Source organism: Pan paniscus, chromosome 1 (assembly GCF_029289425.2).
Source record: "Pan paniscus chromosome 1, NHGRI_mPanPan1-v2.0_pri, whole genome shotgun sequence".
Classification (NCBI taxonomy): Eukaryota; Metazoa; Chordata; class Mammalia; order Primates; family Hominidae; genus Pan; species Pan paniscus.
Genome location: NC_073249.2, coordinates 185,639,925 through 185,661,062, shown reverse-complemented (window position 1 = coordinate 185,661,062; position 21,138 = coordinate 185,639,925). Strand labels below are relative to the sequence as shown.

Below are 21,138 nucleotides of genomic sequence, written 5' to 3'. Positions count from 1 at the left end.
TGAACAATCTGACTCTTGGAAAGGTCCCTCACTGCTGTCAAGTGGCAGCTTTTAACACCCAATATGGTTGGATTCCAGCATCTCAGCTCAGGAAGAATGAAGAAAAGGCTGTCTAGAGACAAGGGGCGAGATGATTTGAGGGGAGGGGAAGCCAGATGAGTGAGATTATAGTTGAATCCTCACTCTAAAAACTGGCTCTCTCTCACCTACCCCCGCTGCACCCCCATCCTAGCCACCGCTGTGTTGCTCTGGGGTGCAAAGTGACAAAGATCTGTTAATTTAGAGCAAAGTAGGACCTGGGAAGCATGTCTGATGATAGTAAATAAGAACAAGCTGGGGAGTCTGTAGAATCTTTTAGCCTCTTGAACTGGCCTTACAGCCTCTAAAAGTTTGAAGAACACTGTCCTAGATAAACAATCTTCAAGGTGACACTGTGCTGGGGGAAGGGAAAACATCTTAAGGCAGGAACATTTGATACAGATCTCATTGGATCACTAAAGATTATCAAATTCTTTATTTAAAGGTTAAACCAATTACCAGTCTCCCCCTAATACCCACCTAGAGGTGACCCCATGATGGAGCAGGGAAGGTCCCAGAGAATCTCACAAGCTAAAACACTGTAGCAAACCAGCATTTCTTGAAGTTTCCTCTGTAGTGGAGCAGCACAGAGCCCCTTTGGGCCATGCAAAAAGCACTAGATGCTGGGAATAAAAATGAGTCACTGAATGATGAAATCTAAATCACTCCAAAGATGATGCCAAGACTTTACACTCTATTTATTTTATAGCTTCTGTTTTATAACTGGTTCCTTTCCCACTACCCTTAACTAAGCCAAATAGATTTGGCCAGAAATCACAGTCAGTTCTGAACTATTTCATGAACTGGCTGATGATTAATCAACATGACTAGACAGTTAGTCCATAGGGCAAATGAGATGACTATTTTCTGAAGTCAAGGTTTAAAGGCGTTATCAGAATTTAATGAAGAGTTTGCTTCTAGTTGACAGGGCCCTAAAGCAAGGACTGAATACATTTCATCATTGTTTGCTGTTAGAAAAATAAAACATTACAATTTATTATTCCATCCTTACAAATGAAAGATTAAATCAAATAGTAAGTTTTGGATTTCCCTGGATTGAGAATCTTCAACTCTGGCACCTAGAGCAGCACTGTCCAATAAAACTTTCTGTGCTGACTAAAATGTTCTGTATCTGTGCTAGCCAATAAGGTAGCCACTAGCCACATAACTATTGGATACTTGAAATGTGGGTACGTAAGAAACTAAATTTTTTAAATTTTAATTAACTTAAATTTAAATCCCCACACATAGCTAATAGTTACTGTATTAGGAAGCACAGATCAAGAGTTTTGGTCAGTCCTGGGTAATTGCTTATATTAGCTTAAGTTCTGACTAAAAGCACCAAAGAGACTTTGGTCTTAAGAATAATGGCAGCATCAGGGGTACCACAACAATTAGGGTATTAATTACAGTTCTCCATTATACATATCAACCATGGTAATCAATCCCTATTCTGTAATGTACACAGGCTAGAAACCTCAGCCCTTTTACCACTTAGGAAACACTCTATCACTAACTGGATGAAAAGGAACCTCTGTTTAAAGTAGTTCACCCACTGTGATGGCTGACTGGCTTGAACCATACCTAGATGGTATTTTCCTTTTATTTGACTTCTTGAGCTACCTAAGGCTTAGTTCCTTATTATCAGGTGAATTGCAAAATAAGATAATTTTTATGACTTAGTAAGAATGTTTGGACACCTATTGTAATGCCCATGATGAAGCCAGACATAATGTTCTGCCATATCTCCAAGCACTAAAGTAACCACAAAAGAAATAGGACAGGCACCAAGGTATAGATCCAGAGTTAGCAAGCCTTCTGTTAAGGACAATATAATAAAAATTTTATGCTTTCTAGGCCATACAGTCTATGTCATAGCTACTCAGCTCCACCACTCCAGTGTGAAAGCAGCCACAGACAATATGTGTGCCTAAATTAGCATGGCTGTTCCACTCAAACTTTATTTACACAAACAGGCAGAGGGCTGGATTTGACCTCCCAATAGTAGTTTGCCAGACCTCTGGTATAAACCATTGACTCTCAAGTGATACTTATAGTCTCATTTCTTTAAACAAAGTTCTGGGCCTCACCTTCAGAAGTTCTCATTCAGTAGGCTCCAAGTGTGGCCTGAGAATATGTATTTTCCAAGGCTCCCTAGGTAATTTGGATTAACATCTGTGACTAAGAACTACTACTGGTGTAGTTTAAATAATGTAATATTGGGAGTCTGAAGATGTTGGTAAAAGTCTTGTTTCTACAGCTAACTATCTTGGGTAAATTACTTAATCCTTCCAAGCCTAAGTTTACTCATGTGAAAGATGAAGACAATATCTGTCTTACAAGATTGTATATAGATTCTTCATTCAATAAATATTTAAACTTCTCCAAGTACAAAGAACTGTGTTAAATGTTAGGGGAACAAGGTAAGACATGATTTCTCAATTCATGGAGCTTTCAGTCTAGAGATAAACAGAGACATTAATAAACATAACACAAATAATCTGTTATGATAATGATAAATTAAAGTTCACGAGGTAGTACAGGTTATCTTGAGATTGCAGAACATGAAAATCTCATTCATCCTTGGGCTCAGAGATTATTGCGAAGATTAATATTATTAACTAACATAGGTATAATGTTTTATAATTTAAACATATATAATGTGAGTGTTTTCAATTATTCCAACATTATAATTCAAAATATTCAAACAGTATAATTTGAATGTTTTCAATTATTCATTCAACAGATACTTATTAACTATCCTCTATGTGCCAGGCAATATGACAGGGGTCCCTGCCCTCATTTACATGCTGGTATATGATGAGACACAACTAACACATAAACAATAAATAAACAAGGCAGTAAGTGAACTTGAAGGGAATAAAATGAGGTGATGTGATAGAGACTGGGAGCTATCTTAGTAAAGTCATGGACAGATACTCTTCAGAGGAAATGTCTAAGCTAAGACTTTACAGATGAGAAAAAGCCATCTCATTTAGTAAATAATGCTTATAAAAGTGTTTTTATAAACTCTGATGCATACCACGTGATAGTTACATTTATTATTAAAAAAGAAAAAAAGGTACCTGCCCTGAAGGGACTTAAAAATGGCATTAAAGTACCTTGGCCCATAAAATATGGGCATAAGAGGTCACCTAGTTAAATGCATGAATCACCTTCGCTAATATTCATTCATTCAGCAAATATTTACTAAATACCTAGTATATGTTAAGCCTGGTTCTAGGCACTGGTGATATATAGCAAAATACAATACAGCCAAATTTTGCCCACATGGAGCTTACAACAAACAAACAAACAATGTTTTGCTCCACATGGAGCAAAAACAAACAAACAAACAAACAATATTTTGCTCCACATGGAGCAAAAACAAACAAACAAACAAACAAATATGTCAGCTGGTCCAGAGGGTAACAGAGACACCAGATTAATTATACAATTCCTGGCTATTTTGAAATTTAAAAAAATAAAAGTAAGAGGTAAAGAAGGTGTGCTATTTTAGCCAGGGCAGTCAAAAAAGACATCTTGATAAGGTGATATGAAAGTTGACATTTGGGCCGGGCGCAGTGGTTCACTCCTGTAATCCCAGCACTTTGGGAGGCCGAGGCGGGCAGATCACCTGAGGTCAGAAGTTCAAGACCAGCCTGGCCAACATGATGAAACCTCGTCTCTACTAAAAGAAATACAAAAATTAGCTGGGCGTGGTGGCAGGCACCTATAATCCCAGCTACTTGGGAGGCTAAGGCAGGAGAACTGCTTGAACCCAGGTGGTGGAGGTTGCAATGAGCTAAGATCGCACCACTGCACTCTAGCCTAGGTGACAGAGTAAGACTCCGTCTCAAAAAAAAAAAAAAAAAAAAAAAAAAAAAAAGCTGAGATTTGAATGGTCCTTCCAGCCTCTGCTGAAATACTTCCAGTCATGGGACACTCATTATTTAGCTATTTAGCTATTACTCAACAGTACAAATGGACAGACCGCTCTTTATAGTCAGCCAACATCTGCCTTCTAACCTCTACTGGTCCTAGATATATCTAATCTCTATGTCCCAAATCCCTCAACTGCTCCTAATTTGACAGGCTGGCTACTGTTCTGGCCACATTCCTTTACAAGAACTCTACTTTGTTCAACCTAAATGTGAACCCAAATTCTTAAAAACAATTAAGCATAATCAACATCTTTAGATCAGAAATTCCACTCCACTATTACCGTATAAATAGTGTTCCATGTACCAAAATTTAAATAACAATATATTTGTTAAACGCCACTGATGGTAATTTAAGTGTTTTTATTTTATTTTTTTTGAGACAGGATCTTGCTTTGAGTCAGAGTCAGGCTGGAGTACAGTGGTGTGAACACAGCTAATTGCAGCCTTGACCTCCTGGGCTCAAGCGATCCTCTCATCTCAGCCTCCCTAGTAGCTGGGACTACAGGTGTGTGCCACCATGCCTAGCTAATTTTTGTATTTTTTGTAGAGACAGGGCTATGCCAAATTGCCCAGGCTGTTCTCGAACTCCTGAGCTCAAGCGATCTAACTGCCTCGGCCTCCCAAAGTGCTGGGATTACAGGCATGAGCCACAGATTTGGGATTTGTCCTAAGGGTGGGATTAGTGGACAAAGAGCATGCATAGTTTAGATTTTGATACAACATATATATTGCTGAAATATCCTCTAGAAAGAACATACTGATTTTTCTTCTTAGAGGCAGGGTTTCCCTATGGTGCCCAGGCTAGTTGCAAACTCCTAGGCTTGTCATCTTCCTGCCTCGGACTCCCAAAGTGCTGGGATTACAAGTATAAGCCAAGTTTTTTTTTTGTTTTTTTTTTTTTTTTGAGACAAAGCCTCACTCAGATACCCAGGATGGAGTGTGGTGGCACAATCATATCTCACTGTAACCCCGATCTGGACTCAAGCAACCCTCCCCGCTCAGTCTCCAGAGTAGCCGGGACTACAGGTGTGCACCACTATGCTTGGCTAATTTTTTTCTTTTTAGTAGAGACAAGGTCTCACTATATTGCCCAGACTCAATTTCTATTCCTACCAAAAGTACACAGGTGTGTTTACCACATATTTGCTAAAACTGTGTTTTAACAATTTCCATAATTTTCACAAATCTTATCAGTGAAAAAATAAAATACTATTATAATTTTATTTGCAATTCTTTGATTACTAATAAAGTCAAAGATCTCTTTAGGCTTATCAGCCAGTCTGTATTTTATTTAGCCATTTTTCTGCTGAGATATTCTTTTGTTTTCTCATAGATTCTAGGAGTTCTTTGTAGATTAAGGAAAAGTCACTAGAAGAATTTTTACTTAATAGAAATAAAGCATCTAGAGAAAGTGTTCTTTTCACTATACCACAGGGTCCCTCTGAAAAGACACAGACTTTCAGGCAACAGAAAGAGAGCCTTAGATAAGGAAGAGAAATCAGAGGTGTTTTCGAAGGTCCAGGCAGATATCCTGATATGAGAAAGGTCTGGATTTGGGAGGCTTCACAGATGTAGAATCATAATATTCAAGCTACAAAGGACCTTAGTGTTTCCTAAAACTCATGGCTTTCTTGGTCCCATATCTTTGCCCATGTTACTCACACTCAGTGACTAAAGCTCAGCAAAAATTTTACATTTTCTGTCAGAAGGCTTTGCAGAAAAGGGCTGGACAAATTTTACCATCTCCCTATCTCCTATAACATCCTGTTCACATCATATCACCATAATTATTTATGTAAGCTCTTTATGGATGGGGGCTTATATTCATTTTTAAAATCTTTACTGTTTAACACAGTGCCTGAAATTTAATAGAGGCTCAATATGAGTTTCTGAGTGAATGAAAAGAAGCACACAAGTAATATTCCTATTCTTTCTTGGACTAATAAAATAATACCTGGGATATAGTTCTGAAAACTATACTTTGAGAGAGAGCAAATCTGAGTTAAAATGATTACCTAGTGATGGTAAACAGACCCAAAACCACGTCACCTGAGGACCAGGTGAAGGAACATGAACAATTAGCATGAGTAAAAAAGTGAAGTCTCAGAGCCATTCCCCATCCATCCAACAAATATTTATAGTGTGTGTCAAAGCACTGTGCTGAGTGCTGGACATATAACTGTAATCAAAATATCATCCTTAACCTCACAGAGCTTCAGTCTAGTGACAGACAGAGAATCTAGTGAGGGACAGAGACTAAACAGTCACCACTAAGATAATGTGATAAGTGCTACACTGGAGAGACAGAGGGTGCTACAGGAGCACCCAGAGTGCTTGTGGAAACTTACCAAAGGAAGAAAGCTCTAGGCTTCTAAGCTAAAGTGTAAAAGGATAAGCAGGAGTCAAAGAAAAAGGAAACTCTTTTTGTTTGTTTCAGACAGAAAGAAAGGCATTATAAAGGCCCAGACATGAGAAAAAGCAGTTCTAAATGCAGATCTTTTGGTATGGCTGCTGGGTGGAGTTTACAGAAAAAGTAGTTTAGAAAAAGGTTACAGATAAAGGCAGTGTTCAGTCATTAGCGAGCCAAATATACTGTATCACTGAGAAGAGGAAGTCTTCAAGCGTTTGGGGTGAAGTCATTCTGGCTGTAGTGTAAAGAATGGGCAGGAGGGTGATAGGGCTGGAGGCAAAAAAGACTAGTTAGGAAGCTGTTTTAATAATCTAGGTGTGAGATTCAACTATGAAAGCGGCAGAGTGGCAATGAGAAGGCAGTCCCTAGAGCTTCTTTCTAAAAATCAGGGCCAGTAAGTGAAAAATAGGCTAACCCTGTTTCATATGGCCAGAAAGTCAGAGGGATGACTAACAGAAATTACAAAAAGAGCAAATTTTTGACCAATAAATATGTCTAAATATGAAATGAATTACGTGAGGAGGTTCTAAGTCCTCAAAAACTTGAGGAGTTCAAGATAAGACATTTTACAAAAAATTCAAAATGTTGAGTTTTAAATGCTGGGCAAGGGTAGATTATTTTATGGTCTTTTCCAACTTTGAGATTCCACAGATCTACTGAATTTTATTTCAGTTTGCTATTTGGAGCTGCTCCTTATGCTAGATGGTAAAAATGAAATATGCAGGATTAACTTACATCAGAGGATATGCCTATGCAACCAATGCTCTAGGAAAAATACACTTTCAAATTTTAACATCTTTTAGTAACTGATATACTCTATGTTAAATTGAGTACCCACATTTCACAACTCCCCATCAACAGTTTACAATATGCCTTAAGCTGTCACTGAGCTACAATTGTTATTATCATTCATATTAGCGACAAAACCAAAAACAACTGCAGCTATCACTGTCTTCCATTTGCCTGTACCATGCCAGACTACGTCCATTATCTCCTGTGTTCATTATAACCTGCAAAGTAGGTTTTACTCCCATTTTAAAGATGAGGAAATAGGCTTAGAAAGATTAAGTAATTTGCCTGAAGTCACAAAACTGGTAAGTGGGAATAGGAATTTGAACCTTGGTTCAAATTGTCTGACTCCTATGTCCATGTTTTTTCTACCACACATCAGTACCTTAAAAAGCTTGAGGAAAGTTTTAAAGAATAATAAAAAATAACTATCATTTATCAAGTGCCAGGCACCTTTACCTGCATTATTTCATTTCATTCATTTCTTCAGCTCACATTCATAGAATGCTTCACTTCAAAGAATGTCAGAAGATTTGACTTTTAGAGTAAAGTCTGAGTATAGCCGCTGAACAGAATGAAAATCATAATAATCCTCCAAAGTTGAAAAGTATTTGAGAGTTTTTAAGATGTTTTCACATCCATTAGCTCATGTAATCTTCTTTACAACCCTGTGAAGTAGGCAGAATGGGATTATTATCCCCATTTTACAAATAAGAAAACTAAGGATCAGAGTCACAAAGTTACTAAGTGGCAGAACTGGCTCTCAAAAGGCCTAGGAGTTCTGACTCCTAGTCTAGTGTTCTACTACTTCATGTTATCTTCTGTGTCATTGGGCAATGGAAAGTAATATGTTGTAGGAAAGAAAGGCAAGAGGAGGCAAATAGACAATGATAATAATAGAGCTAAATAAATATCAAGTTGTAACAAAATATATCAAAATACTTGAACAAAAATTGATACAGGTATCTGGATATCAAAATCTATGTAACATATAAAAGGATTTTAAAGGATTCTAAAATGTTAAGACTGATGTTTATGCAGGAACTCTGATTGAGAAGTATTAGAACTAGTTTTATTACTCAAATCTTAGTCCTGAAATACACTAACCAGGGAGGAAAACCAAATGCAATTATTGGTCTGACTTCTTACTTGATAATATTTTAATATTTCAGTTTTTATTTGTGAATAAAGTTAGAAAATGTTTAGGTTTAGTTTCAGTTCAATTTATCTTACAAGTAATTTTTTTGGGGGAAAAATCCCACCAAACACTGATTTATGGATGGCAGGGGTTTGTTTTAGTTCTGGATTCAGTAAATTAAGATGGTACTTCCAGTTTGGTTCAGTTCCTGTTCTCCCCTATACCACATGTAATTAACCACCTTCCCTCCCTTCTTGTTAGCTTGGTCTGTGGCCTACTGATAAGCAGGACTTGATGTGACAGCTGAGATGAAGTACATGGGATAATTAGGCAGACAAGAGCACAGGATTCACTGGTTTCTGAGACAGAGACACGTGGAATTCTTTTCCTCGTTGGTTAAAACTGGTTATAATCTAATCCCTGGTTTACCAATTCCCCTTATTTAACAGAAACACAAGAAAAATAGCTTACCTAGCTCCAGGATGTCAGCAGCTTCTAGTAAAGAAAAAAATGTTGGAGCATAAGTCATTAAGACAAACATACCAACATGATGGAAGGTGAAATTCTGGGGTAAAATAGGAAATCGAGTATTTGTCTAGTTCAGTTATCTCATCCTAAAAGACACTGAGATTCTTAGTAGTCATTGTGGAAGCACACCACCCAATTTTGCCTATTCCCAAGCCTAAACTTATACAAACTATAGAAAACCCAGGGAGGCTAAGCAACTGTGCCTAAAACTATGAAGCTAATTTGGGATTACCTATACTCAGAATCTAGGTTTCCTATTTCCAGCTAAAACAAAGTATATTGCTTATGACCAATACCTCTGTAAACTGCAATATTTGCTTCTGATATAACAAGTGAGTTATTTGTAAACTCAGACCTCTAACAACGAAGGTTTTATGGGAGAAGATGCCAAGTAAAATTTTTCCACGCCAAACGGAGTTTTTTCCCCCTTACCTTGATATTGGGATGCAGACTCTGATAGGTGACCATATTTGTGTTTTCTAACATCACTCCAGTCTATCACTGCAGAGGGAGAGAAAAATAGTCATGTGGAAAGAAAGTATAAGATTAAATACTTTTCCAATTTGGCAGTATGTATTAACAGTTTTTAATAAAGTAATCCACTTCTGAGATTCTATGCTAAGGAAAAATACTCCAAAATACAAGAAAAAGGATTTATGTAAAAAGCCTTGGCATTGTTTACAATAACAAAAAAAGGAACACCTAAATGTTCAAAATAGAAGACTGATTAAGATTTGATAATACAAACACTTGACAAAGTATTTTGAAGCTGTTAAATTTTTAAAAGGCTAAAGAACAAATGGGAAAATGGTTATGTTATTAGGTAAAATATGGGGATAAAAATTATATTCATGGAATGATCATAATTATTTAAAACACTAAAAACAAACAGCACCCCAGTTATGGGCTCAACTGTATCCTCCAAAACTTCATGCTAAGGTCCCCACTCCGCAGTACCGCAGAATGTAACTGTATTTGTGATGGCAGCGGTGGGCCATCTGGAGCAGCTGCTGTCATCATGCCAGCTGCAGCAGGGAGGCACAGCTGGGAATGCATGCTCCATGGAGCCGGTGGGAGCCTGGGAGCAGGCAGGAGTCCCGCCATCCTGGGTGCAGCTGCAGCCACCCAAACCGAGGCTGCAAACCCAGACCTCCTGGCTCCATGGAACAGGCAGGAGCCCTGCCATGACGGGCACAGCTGCAGCCACCCAAATGTGGCTGCAGACCCAGGTACCCCTGCACTCTTGGGGGTCCAGCCAGGACCCCTCTTCCCTCCCAGGATCAGAAATGCCTGCTCCCCCTGCCTGGCTTCTCCCTGCTGTTGGCACCTGTTCTGATCTTGGAGCAAAGTCAGGATGGAGTCTGGATGCTATGAATGGCAGCAGGAGGCAGATAGGTTCCTAAGCAGAAAAGGGCGGATCCCTGGTGAGGCCCACCTACAGGCCAGGGAGGGCCTGAAGGCTGGGGGCTGAACTGCCAGTCCTGCAGACTGGAGTGGGGACTTGTGGTGCCTTTTCCAGGCCTGCCTATGGCCACCCATAGACCAATGGGCACACACTTCCTCCCCTCTGAGGTCCATAAAAGCCCCAGGATCAGCCCCAGAGCAGAGCAGAGGACGAAGATATGACTGAACAATCTGCCTGCAGAAAGAAGCCACCCATTCTAGGGCCTCCTCTTTGCTGAGAGCTGCAGAGATGACGTGACAACCTGCTTGCAGAGAGGAGCCACCCACTCTAGGGCCTCCTCTCTGCCTCTGCAGAGAACTGCAGAAGATGGGATGACCAGCTACAGAGGAGCCACCCTCTCTGCTGAGAAGTGAGTGAACACTTGTTGGGAAAACCTACCTGCAGAGAGGAGCTATCCTTCCTGCTAGGGGCTGAACACTCACTGGGACGCCCTGGCACTGTGAGTCTTCTCTGAGCTGTTCTATTGCTCAATACAGCGCCTCTTCATCTTGCTCACCCTCCACTTGTCTGCGTACCTCATTCTTCCTGGTTGCAGGACAAGAACTCGGGATCTGCTGAACGGCGTGGCTAAAAGAGTTGCTGTAACACCAAAAGGGCTGAAATATGCCCCCTGCTTGCTGCAGTTTGGGCAAAGAGAAGGAGGGAAGAGCTGCAGCCCTTTGGGGAGCCCAGACCTGGGAGCTTCCGGAGTCAGGGCTGTGACTCCCTCTTTCCGGCCCTGTGGTTCCTCCAAGCTTTTGGGCACTACTGCATTCTTTGGTGCCAGCGAGGGAAGCTGCTTGTGGTGTGCCTGGTCCAGCTGCAGCCTCACAGAGAGCTGGCATCCATGCTGGCACCTGGAGCTGCCCACCTTGCGGCAGGAGCTGGTGTGTCTGACTGCGCAGTAGATGGGTCCCAAGCTCGTTCATACACACTCCTCACCACTCCATGCCTAATTCCAGTCTCTCTTGGAGGCGTGAGATCCAGGCTGATAGCATGAGCAGCCTGCCAGGCCAAGTGAGTGGAACGAGCCCAGTGGGCCCAAGCAAAACTCAGGCAAAGGCACCACTGGCCACAGGTTTCCGGCCAGAAAAGCAACACCCCTAGGATCCCACAATATTTGGAGAAAGGGTCTGCAAAGAGATAATTAAGTTAAAATGAGGTCACTAAGGTGGTCGCTAATTCAGCATGACTGGTGTTATCATAAGAAGAGAAAGTTTGGACACAGGTACAGAGAAAATATCATGTAATGAACAGAGGGAGAAGCCTCAGAAGCTAAGGAGTGAGGCCTCAGAAGAAAGAAATCAACCTTGCCAATCAATGCCTTGATCTTAGACTTCTAGCCTTCAGAATTGTGAGGAAATAAATTTCTGTTGTTTAAGCCACCTAGTCCATGATATTTGTTACAGCAGCCCTGGAAACTTAAACAACTGCGGAAATTATCAGTAGAAAAAAACATATAAGTAAACACAGCAAATATAAACAACTGGTTATCTTTGGGTGGTAGTACTGGGTTCCCTGACACTGCACCCACTTTCTACTTTATAATCATATATTTTCAAATTTTCCATAAAGAGGATACATTACTCATATAAGGAGAATATATTTTCCTTGGTTGAAAATTTAGATTCATCTACTGACTCTACTACTTTCTCACCATCAATCACCTATCATGTCTTTACTTAATTTCTTGCCCAGCTCAGACTCCATGGTCCCTCATTAACATCATTCTCTGGCAAACACTCTTAATTCCTCCTTCCCATCTCTTTTTTGTCAAACGTACCTACTAAAGGCTCAATCCTAAATCTGGTTAAATCACGTATCAACCTATACTGTGCCTACCCCAGCAGCTCACTAGTGCTGAAGAAAAACATATGCAAGCTTATTGGTCTCATTTTAAACTCATAGCTCTAATTCTCAAATGCCACTTTACACCACCCAGAAATCATACCACATTTCTACACTATGTTTATTTTCCAATTTCTAAAAAAAAAAATTCATATCTTTCTCTCTCTCCTCAAACTCCAAATATACTCTCCCCAACTTCACTCTTAGGGGATGACTTTAATTCAGGATTCATTGAGAAAACAGAAATAAGGGTAAGACCCTTCCACTCATTTCATGACGGTAGAGACTTGATCTTGTTTAGTGGTGAATCCCCAGTAAGTAGTATAGTAACAGGTGCTCATTAAATGTCTGGTGAATAAATTACCTATTCATTCATGATTTTTTCTGACTTCTCTCCTGTTACTGTGGATGAAGTGTCTCTGTTTTTATCAAAAGCCAACCCTCCATTTTAGCTGCAGGTCTCAGAGTCTCTCATCCTCTCAAAAACCTTGCAAGTATCCCCTTTATTTTTTTTGCTTTTATTTGTAATTGGCCAACAATAATTTTACATATTTATGGGGTATAAAGTGATGTTTCAATATACGTACACATTGTGGAATGATCACACCAGAGTACAGCAATTAGTATATCCATTACTTTAAATATTTATAATTTCTTTGTGGTGAGAACATTTAAAGTTCTCTCTTTAGCTATTTTGAAATACATAATACATTATTATTAACTACAGTCAACATGCTCTGCAACAGAACACCAGAACTACTCCTCCTATCTAAGTATAAGTTTCTACCTGTTGACCAATGTATCCCTTTTTTCTATACTCACCCCTCCCCTCCCAGCCTCTGGTTATCACCATTCTACTCTCTACTTCTCTATAAGTTAGACTTTGTTTAGATTCTACATGTGAGATTATATGATATTTGTCGTTCTGTGCCTGACTTCAACATTACATCCTCTAGGTTCATCCACGTTGTCAAAAATGACAGAATTTCCTCTTTTTTAAGGCAGAATGTATTCCATTGTGTATATATACCACATTTTTAAATCCATTCATATATTGATGGACACTTAAGTTATTCCCATATCTTGGCTACTGTGAATAGTGCTGCAATGAATACGGGCATGCAGATGAAGCTACCCTTCAACTTCAACATACTGTTTTCATTTCCTTTGGGGATATAGCCAGTAGTGGGATTGATGCATCATATGGTAATTCTATTTTCAGTATTTTGAGGAACCTCCATCCTGTTTTTCAAAATGGCTGTACTAATTTGTGATATCCGTAACAGTGTATAAATGTTCCTTTTTCTTGTAATCCTTGCCAACATTTATCTTTCATCTTTTTGATAAGAGCCAACCTAAAAAGTGTTGGCTATAGGGTATCTCACTGTGGTTTTCATTTGCATTTCTCTCATGATTAGAGATGTTGGACTTTTTTCATATATCTGTGGCCCATTTATATGTTTTCTTTTGAAAAATGTCTATTCAAGTCCTTTGCTTATTTTTAACAGGGCTGTTTCCTTGCTGCTGAGTAGTTTGAGTTCCTAGTATATTTCGGATATTAGTCCCTTCTCCAGTGTATGATTTGCAAATATTTTCTCCCAATCTGTGTGTTGTCTCTTTCCTTGTTTCCTTTTCTATGCAGTAGCTTTTCACTTTAAGGCAATTCCATTTGTCTATTTTTGCTTTTATTGCTTATGCTTTTGGGTTCATATCAAAGAAATCTCTGTCCAGACCTCTAGCAGTTTTATAGTTTCAGTTTCATAGTTTCAAGTCTTTATTCCATTTTGAGTTGATTCTCATATGAGGGGTGAAATAAAGATCCACTTTCATTCTTCTATATGTGGATATCCAGTTTTCCCAATACCACCTTTTGAACAGATTGTCCTTTCCTCAATGTGTGTTCCTGTCAAAAAGCAATTGACTGTAGATGCATGGGTTTATTTCTGGGCTCTCTGTCCTATTTCATTGGTAGACTTGTCTGTTTTTATGCCAGCATCATGCTTTTTTGATTGCTATAGCTTTGTAATAAATTTTGCAATACAGTAGTGTGATGTCTCCAGCTTTGCTCTTTTTGGTCAAGATTGTTTGGCTATTTGGGATCCTTTGTGGCTCCCCCACATTAATTTTAGCATTGTTTTTTCTACTTCTGTGAAGAATGACATTAGAATTTTGATGGCAGTTGCATTAGATCTGTAGATTTCTTCTGGTGGTATAAATATTTTCACAATATTAATTCTTCCCATCCATAAACACTGGGTATCTTTCCACTTATTTGTGATGTCCTTAATTTCCTTCATCAGTGTCTTACAGTTCTCAGTGTATAGATCTTTCACTTCCTTGGTTAAAGTTTCTTCTAAGTATTTTACTTAGAAGTAAGTGGTATTGTAAATGGGATTGTTTTCTTAATTTCTTTTTCAGAAAGTTCACTGTTAGTGTATAGAAATGCTACTGACTTTTGTCAGTTGATTTTGTATCCTGCAACTTGGATTTGTCTAATTCAAATGGTGTTTTGGTACAGTCTTTGAGATTTTCAATATGTAAGATCATGTTGTCAGCAAACAGAGACAATTTCATTTCACTCTTTCCTATTTGGATGCCTTTTATTTCTTTTTCTTGCCTAATTGCTCGGGCTAGGACTTCTGGTACTATGTTGAACAGAAGTGGTAAGAGTGGGCATCCTTGTCTTGTTCTAGATCTTATAGGAAAAGCCTTCAACTTCTTACCACTGAGTACAATGTTAGCTATGAGCTTGTCATATATGGCCTTTATTGTGTTGAGGAACATTCCTTCCATATCTAATATATTGAGAGTTTTCATCATGAAAGGATGTTGAATTTTGTCAAATGCATTTTCTCCATCTATTTAGATGATCATGTGATTTTTGTCCTTCATTCTGTTACATGGTGACTCACATTTATTCATTTCCATCACATCCCAAGGGCAAATCCCACTTAATCATGGTGAATGATCCTTTTAATATACTACGGAATATGGTTTCTTAGTATTTTGTTGAAGATTTTTGCATCCATGTTCATCAGTGAGATTGGTCTGCAGTCTTCTTTTTCTTCTTACCATTCAGATGAAGGGAGATGTAGTCTTCTTCTCTTGTTGTATCTTTGTCTGGCTTTGGTATCAAGGTACTGCTGGCCTCATAAAATAAATTTTGAAGAATTCCCTCCTCTTCAACTTTCTGGAAGAGTTTGAAAAGGACTGGTATTGGTTCTTCTTTAAGTGTCTGGTACAATTTGGCTATGATGCCATTAGGTCCTAGGCTTTATTTTGATTGGAGACTTTTAATTACTGATTGAATCTCATTACTCATAACTGGACTATTCAGATTTCCAACTGCTTTGTGATTCAGTCTTGGTAAGCTACATATTTCTAGCAATGTATTCATTTCTTCTGGTTGTCCAATTTGTTGGCTTATAACTGTTCATAGTAGTCTTTCATGATCCTTTGTATTTCTATGTTGTCAGTTGTAATATCTCCTCTTTCAGTGAGTTTTATACTTTCATATGTTTTCACGTTGCTGATTAACATTCTCTTCTGAATTCCCTTTAGCATTTCTTGTAAGGCTGGTCTAGTGGGGATAAATTCTGTTTTTATTTGAGAAAGTCTTGATCATCCCTTTGTTTTTTGAAAGACAGGATTGCTGGGTATAGTATGCTTTGCTGGCAGTGTTTTTTTTTTTTTTTTTTCCTTTCAGGGTTTTGAATGTATCATCCTACTCTCTTCTGATCTGTAAGGTTTCTGCTGTGAAATCCACTGCTGGCCTTAGGGTGGTTCCCTTACATATGACAATTCACTTTTCCCTTGCTGCTTTCAACTCTCTCTAACTTAGAATTTGATTATAACTTGCCTTGGTGTGGATCTTTTTGGGTTCATCTTATTTGGTGTTCTTTGGGCTTCCTGGATCTGGCTTTCTATCTCCTTCCCCAGGCTTGGGAAGTTTTCTGACATAAGGCTTGGGAAGTTTTCTGACATAATTTCTTTGAATATATTTTATTTCTTCTTTTTCTGACATATCAATAATGCATTTGTTGTCCACTTGATGGTGTCCCACAGGTCTCATAAACTATCTTTAAACTGTCCTTTTCATTCTTTTTTCTTTTTGCTCAGATTGGATTTTTTTCAGTGACCTGTCTTTGATTTCATCGATCCTTTCTTCTGCTTCATCGAATCTGCTGCTGAATACCTCCATTGAATTTTTTTAGTTCAGTTACAGTATTTTTCACATCTTTGATGTCTATTTGGTACTATTTATACTTTCTATCTCTTTGTCAAAGTTCTTAGTTTGTTATTTCATTGTTCTTTTGACTTCAGTGAACATCTTTATAACCATTATCTTAGATTCTCTGTCAGGTAAATCACATATCTCTATTTCACTTGTGGAGATTTGTCTTTTTTTTTTTTTTTTTTGGAATAGATTCTCTGTTCTTTGATTTTTGTGTTAGCTTCTATGCATTACATAAGAATATAACCTCTCCCAGACTTGTCAGACTGGCCTCTTGTAGGAGAAGGATCTCACCAATCCATCCAGCCAAAAATTTTAAGGTGCTCTCTAATCTCTGTGTTTATTCAGACTGCTGTCTCTTTTTTGATGGTCCCCTCGAGCTTAGGATGTACCACATTCCATCAATACCCCCACAATACCGTAGAGTAGGAGCCAGAATCTCTAGATGTAGCTGGAGAAGTTGAGGTGCTGAATGGGTTTTCCATTTCCTTCTATCTTCACAGCTGAGCCTGAGCATTTATGTCCCACTCTCTGTCTGCACTAAGCTAAGGAGAAGATCTGTGGCAAAAACCCGTACTCAAATTCAGGTTGCACCCTCTGATCCTGAGGAGAAGCTCGTAGAAGTGGTCCTACTGTACGTCCACCTTTTTGTTTGCTGTGGTCTAAGGCTACTCATGAATGCAAAGCTCCACTGACTCCCAAAGCTTGTCCCTTGGGTGGAAGTTATAGAAGTTGTGGCACTTGAGACATGACCAAACTCCTTCCAGGAAGAATGAGTAGCCTTGGATTTATCACTGAGATTAGCTAGAGGGCTACTGTTTGTTTTCCCATCAGCTCCCGAATGTAAGTTCATTAGAAGCAAGGCTGCCAAGTAGCTGCTGGAAGTGTGTGCTATAAGCCCCTTCTGGAGAACAAATGGGACCTACATGTTCCTACTTCCTTTCTGCACTGCTCACTGCTCAGAGGAGGTATAACCTCTGAAGGTATTTGTATACCTATTTAAAGCCACCCCCATTGTTCTGTGATCTAGAAAAACTCATCTATGCCTTGTCCCCTTGGCTCCCAGAGCTAAGATGTTTAGGATATAATCCTTTGCGAGACAGCTGTAAAAGTTGGGACACTCGTTGTGTGGACATATGCCTATCAGGGTGGTGTCAGGTTAATATTTGTCTACCCCTTTAATTCCTCAATGCAAGTTAGTTGGAAGCCAGGCTGGCAAGTAGTCACCAGAAGAGTATGTCATAAATCCCTTCTGGGGAAAAACAGGGGGCTACATTTTAAGCCCCTTCTCTGCACTTCTCCTGGGGAATAAAGTCCAGCGATGTGCTTCTGTACCCATATAATCTGCTGCTTTTTTCCTGCAGAGGTCTAGAGATCTGCATAGGCCAATCCCTTCTTCTCCCAGAGCTGAGAGTTTTAGGATGTAGACCCTTGGTGGAAGCTGTGAAATCTGAGGGACTCAATGTGTGGACAAACTCTTCCCAGGCTGGTGGCAGGTTAATATTTGACTGCCCCTAAACTCCCCCAATGTAAGTTAGTTAGAAGCCAAACAAACAAGAAGCTGCTGGAATAGTGTGTCATAAACTCCTTCTGGGGGCAAACAGGGAGCTTCATTTCTTAAGTCCCTTCTATGTATTGCTCCTGGGGGATGAAAGCCCTGAAGTGCTTAAATGCCCATATCTAACTGCGGCTTTTTTCCTGTGGTCTAGAAAGACTTGCGTATGTCTAATCCCCTCTGCTCCCAGAGTTGGTGAATTAAGAGCCAGACCATGAAGAATCTTAAGTTAGGATGCTATACGTGGGGTTAAAACCCTCCTCTCCATGGGGAGAAGTTGGATGCTGGGGCTTCCCTTCCCAATTTTATGGCACAATGCCCAGGGTGGGGTCTGGCCCTAGCGTGCTTCAGTTTTTCCTACCCATTCGATGAGGATGTTTCCTCAGTTGCCCCATGGGTAGGAATCTTTCAACTAGTCTCTGACTTTCTCTGAGAGAGAACTGATCCATGAATAGATATTTATTTGGTGCATTCATGGGTGGAGGGAGAGTCAGGAGTTTCCTATTCTGCCACATTGCTGACCCTACTATGAAGTACCTCCTTTCTAATAGATCATTTGCCACCAGCATTCTTACTGCTCTATTATTTCCTATCAATGAAAACCTAAAATAAACAAAACCTCATATCCTTCTCTTAATCCCACACATATCCCTCCTATTATATCCCTCTATTTCTTTGCTCTCCTTCACAGGAAAATTTAAGAGTTATCTGCAGTTATTGCCTCCTCACTACTTCACAGTTATTGCTACCTCACAGTTATTGCCTCCTCACTACCCCATACTATCTCCTCATTCAAATAGGGTGTGTCTGCTCACCACTCCATTAAGATTACTTCCAAATTCACATTTCAAGAACTGGATTCTTAGAATCCCACACACATTCACATAAACAACTACCTATAGGCCATCACTACATGGTTATCAATCAGATATTAAAAACTTAACATGACTAAAACAGAAGGCCATCCTCTGTCATCTTGTTACTTTTTGTCTTCCCCAACCCAGTAAATGGCACCTCCATCACTTATTTGCATAGAAATTATGCATAAGTTCAGCAGCATGGACTTCCACTTACCAAGGCCAGTCTGGCAATGGCCACTGCTGAGTGCCCAATCTGCCAGTAGCAGAGATCAACATTGAACCCCTGATATGGCACTATTTCCCAGGGTGATCAGCCAGCTACCCAGTGGCTGGTTGATTACAATGGACTGCTTCCTTCATGGAAGGGACAGCATTTTGTCCAGCTGGAATAGACATTTACTCTGGATATTGATTTGCCTTCCCTGCATGCAATTCTACTGTCAAAACTACCAACTGCAGACTCACAAAATCCCTTATCCACCATTACAGACAGCACTGCTTCTGACCAAGAAGCCACACAAAGAAGTGTGGCAATAAGCTTATGCTCATGGAATTAATGATCTTAACATGCATCATCCTGAAGCAGCTGGCTTGACAGAACTATGGAATGGCCTTGTGGTAAAACCCCGTCTACATTAAAAATTAAAAAAAAAAAAGATGCAGTTACAGTGCCAGCTAGGTGACAGTACTTTTACTGTCATCCAACAGCTGTATAATATACATTATTTTCATAAGCACATGAAGCATTCTCCAAATTAGACCATAAGTAAATCTCATCAAATTTAAGAGAACTGAAATCATATCAAGTATCATTTCAGACCACAATGGAATAAAAATAGAAACCAATAACAAGAGGAACTTTCAAAATTGTAGAAAAAGAAACAAATTAAACATGTTTCTGAATAACCAATGGGTCAATGAAGAAATTAAGGAGAAAATTTTAAAGTTTCTTGAAACAAATGAAAATAGAAACATAACATACCCAAGCCCATGGGATACAGCAAAAGCAATATTAAGAGGAAAGATGGCTGGGCGCAGTGGCTCACGCCTGTAATCCCAGCACTTTGGGAGGGTGAGACAGAAGTATCACTTGAGCCCAGGACTTCAAGACCAACCTGGGCAACATGGCAAGACCCCATCTCTACAAAAAATACAAAAAGTTAGCCAGGATGGAGGCACATGCCTGTGGTCCCAAATACTTGGAGGCTGAGGTGGGAGGATCTTTTGAGAGGTTAAGGCTGCAGTGAGCCATGTTCATACCACTGCACTCCAGCCTGGGCGACAGAGCAAGACTTCATCTCAAAAAAAAAAAAAACAAAAAACGCTGTACCAAAAAATTCTTAGAACTGATAAACAAATTCAGGAAAGCTGCAGGACACAAAATCAACATATAAAAATCAGTAGCACTGAACCAACAATGAACTAGTAAAAAAGAAATCAAGAAAGTAATCTCATTTACAATAGCTATAAAAAAAACCCTACGAATAAATTTATCCAAGGAGGTGAAAGATCTCTACAAGGGAAACTACAGAACATTGATGAAAGAAATCGAAGAGGACACCAAAAAATAGAAAGATATCTCATGTTCATGGATTGGAAGGCTTAATATTGTTAAAATGACCATACTACCAAAAGTCATCTATAGATTCAATGCAATCCCTATCAAAATACCAATGACATTCTTCACAAGAATAGAAAAAAAAAACCCTAAAATTTGTATGGAACCATTAAAGTCTCTGAATAGCCAAAGCAAACCTGAGCAAAAAAGAACAAAGCTGGAGGCATCACATTACTGGATTTCAAAATATATTACAAAGATAAGGTAAACAAAACACCACAGTACTGGCATAAGAACACACATATATACCAATGGAACCCAGAATAGAGAACCCACAAATAAATCCATGTATTTACAGCCAACTGATTTTTGAGAAAGGCATCAAGAACATTCACTGGGGAAGGGACAGTCTCCTCAATAAATAGTGCTGGGAAAACTGGATATCCATATGCAGAAAAATAAAACTAGACCCCTATCTCTCATCATGTACAAAAATCAACTAAAAACAGATCAAGACTTAAATGAAGGCCTGAAACTATAAAACTACTAGAAAAAAAATGTAGGAGAAATGCTTCAAGACATTGATCTGCGCAAAGATTTTATGGAGAAGACCTCAAAAGCATAGGCAACAAAAGCAAAATTACACAATTAGACATCACGAGATTATATCAAACTAAAAAGCTTCTGCACAGCAAAGGAAACAATCAACAGAGGGAAAAGAGTACAGAATGGGAGAAATATATGTAAGCTAT

At 39.1% G+C, this 21,138-nt stretch overlaps 1 protein-coding gene across 15 annotated transcripts in view; it reads right to left on the bottom strand.

Annotated features, from left to right (window-relative positions):
- SCMH1 (Scm polycomb group protein homolog 1) overlaps nucleotides 1–21,138 on the bottom strand; it is a 217,030-nt gene that overhangs the window by 127,666 nt on the left and 68,226 nt on the right. For 9 of the 15 annotated variants that reach the window (XM_063608326.1, XM_055094628.2, XM_063608314.1 and 6 more), the window contains 2 exons: nucleotides 9,320–9,388; nucleotides 8,831–8,854 (listed from right to left, as the gene is read on the bottom strand). Coding sequence is in view for 11 of the 15 variants with exons in the window: in XM_055094628.2 (XP_054950603.1) it covers nucleotides 8,831–8,854; nucleotides 9,320–9,388 (93 nt within the window). In the remaining 4 variants the exon portion in view is untranslated. Of the gene's footprint in view, nucleotides 1–558; nucleotides 702–7,680; nucleotides 7,890–8,830; nucleotides 8,855–9,319; nucleotides 9,390–21,138 lie in introns of those variants that run through there. The other 6 variants (XM_034962531.3, XM_063608312.1, XM_063608315.1 and 3 more) reach the window with 3 other exon arrangements.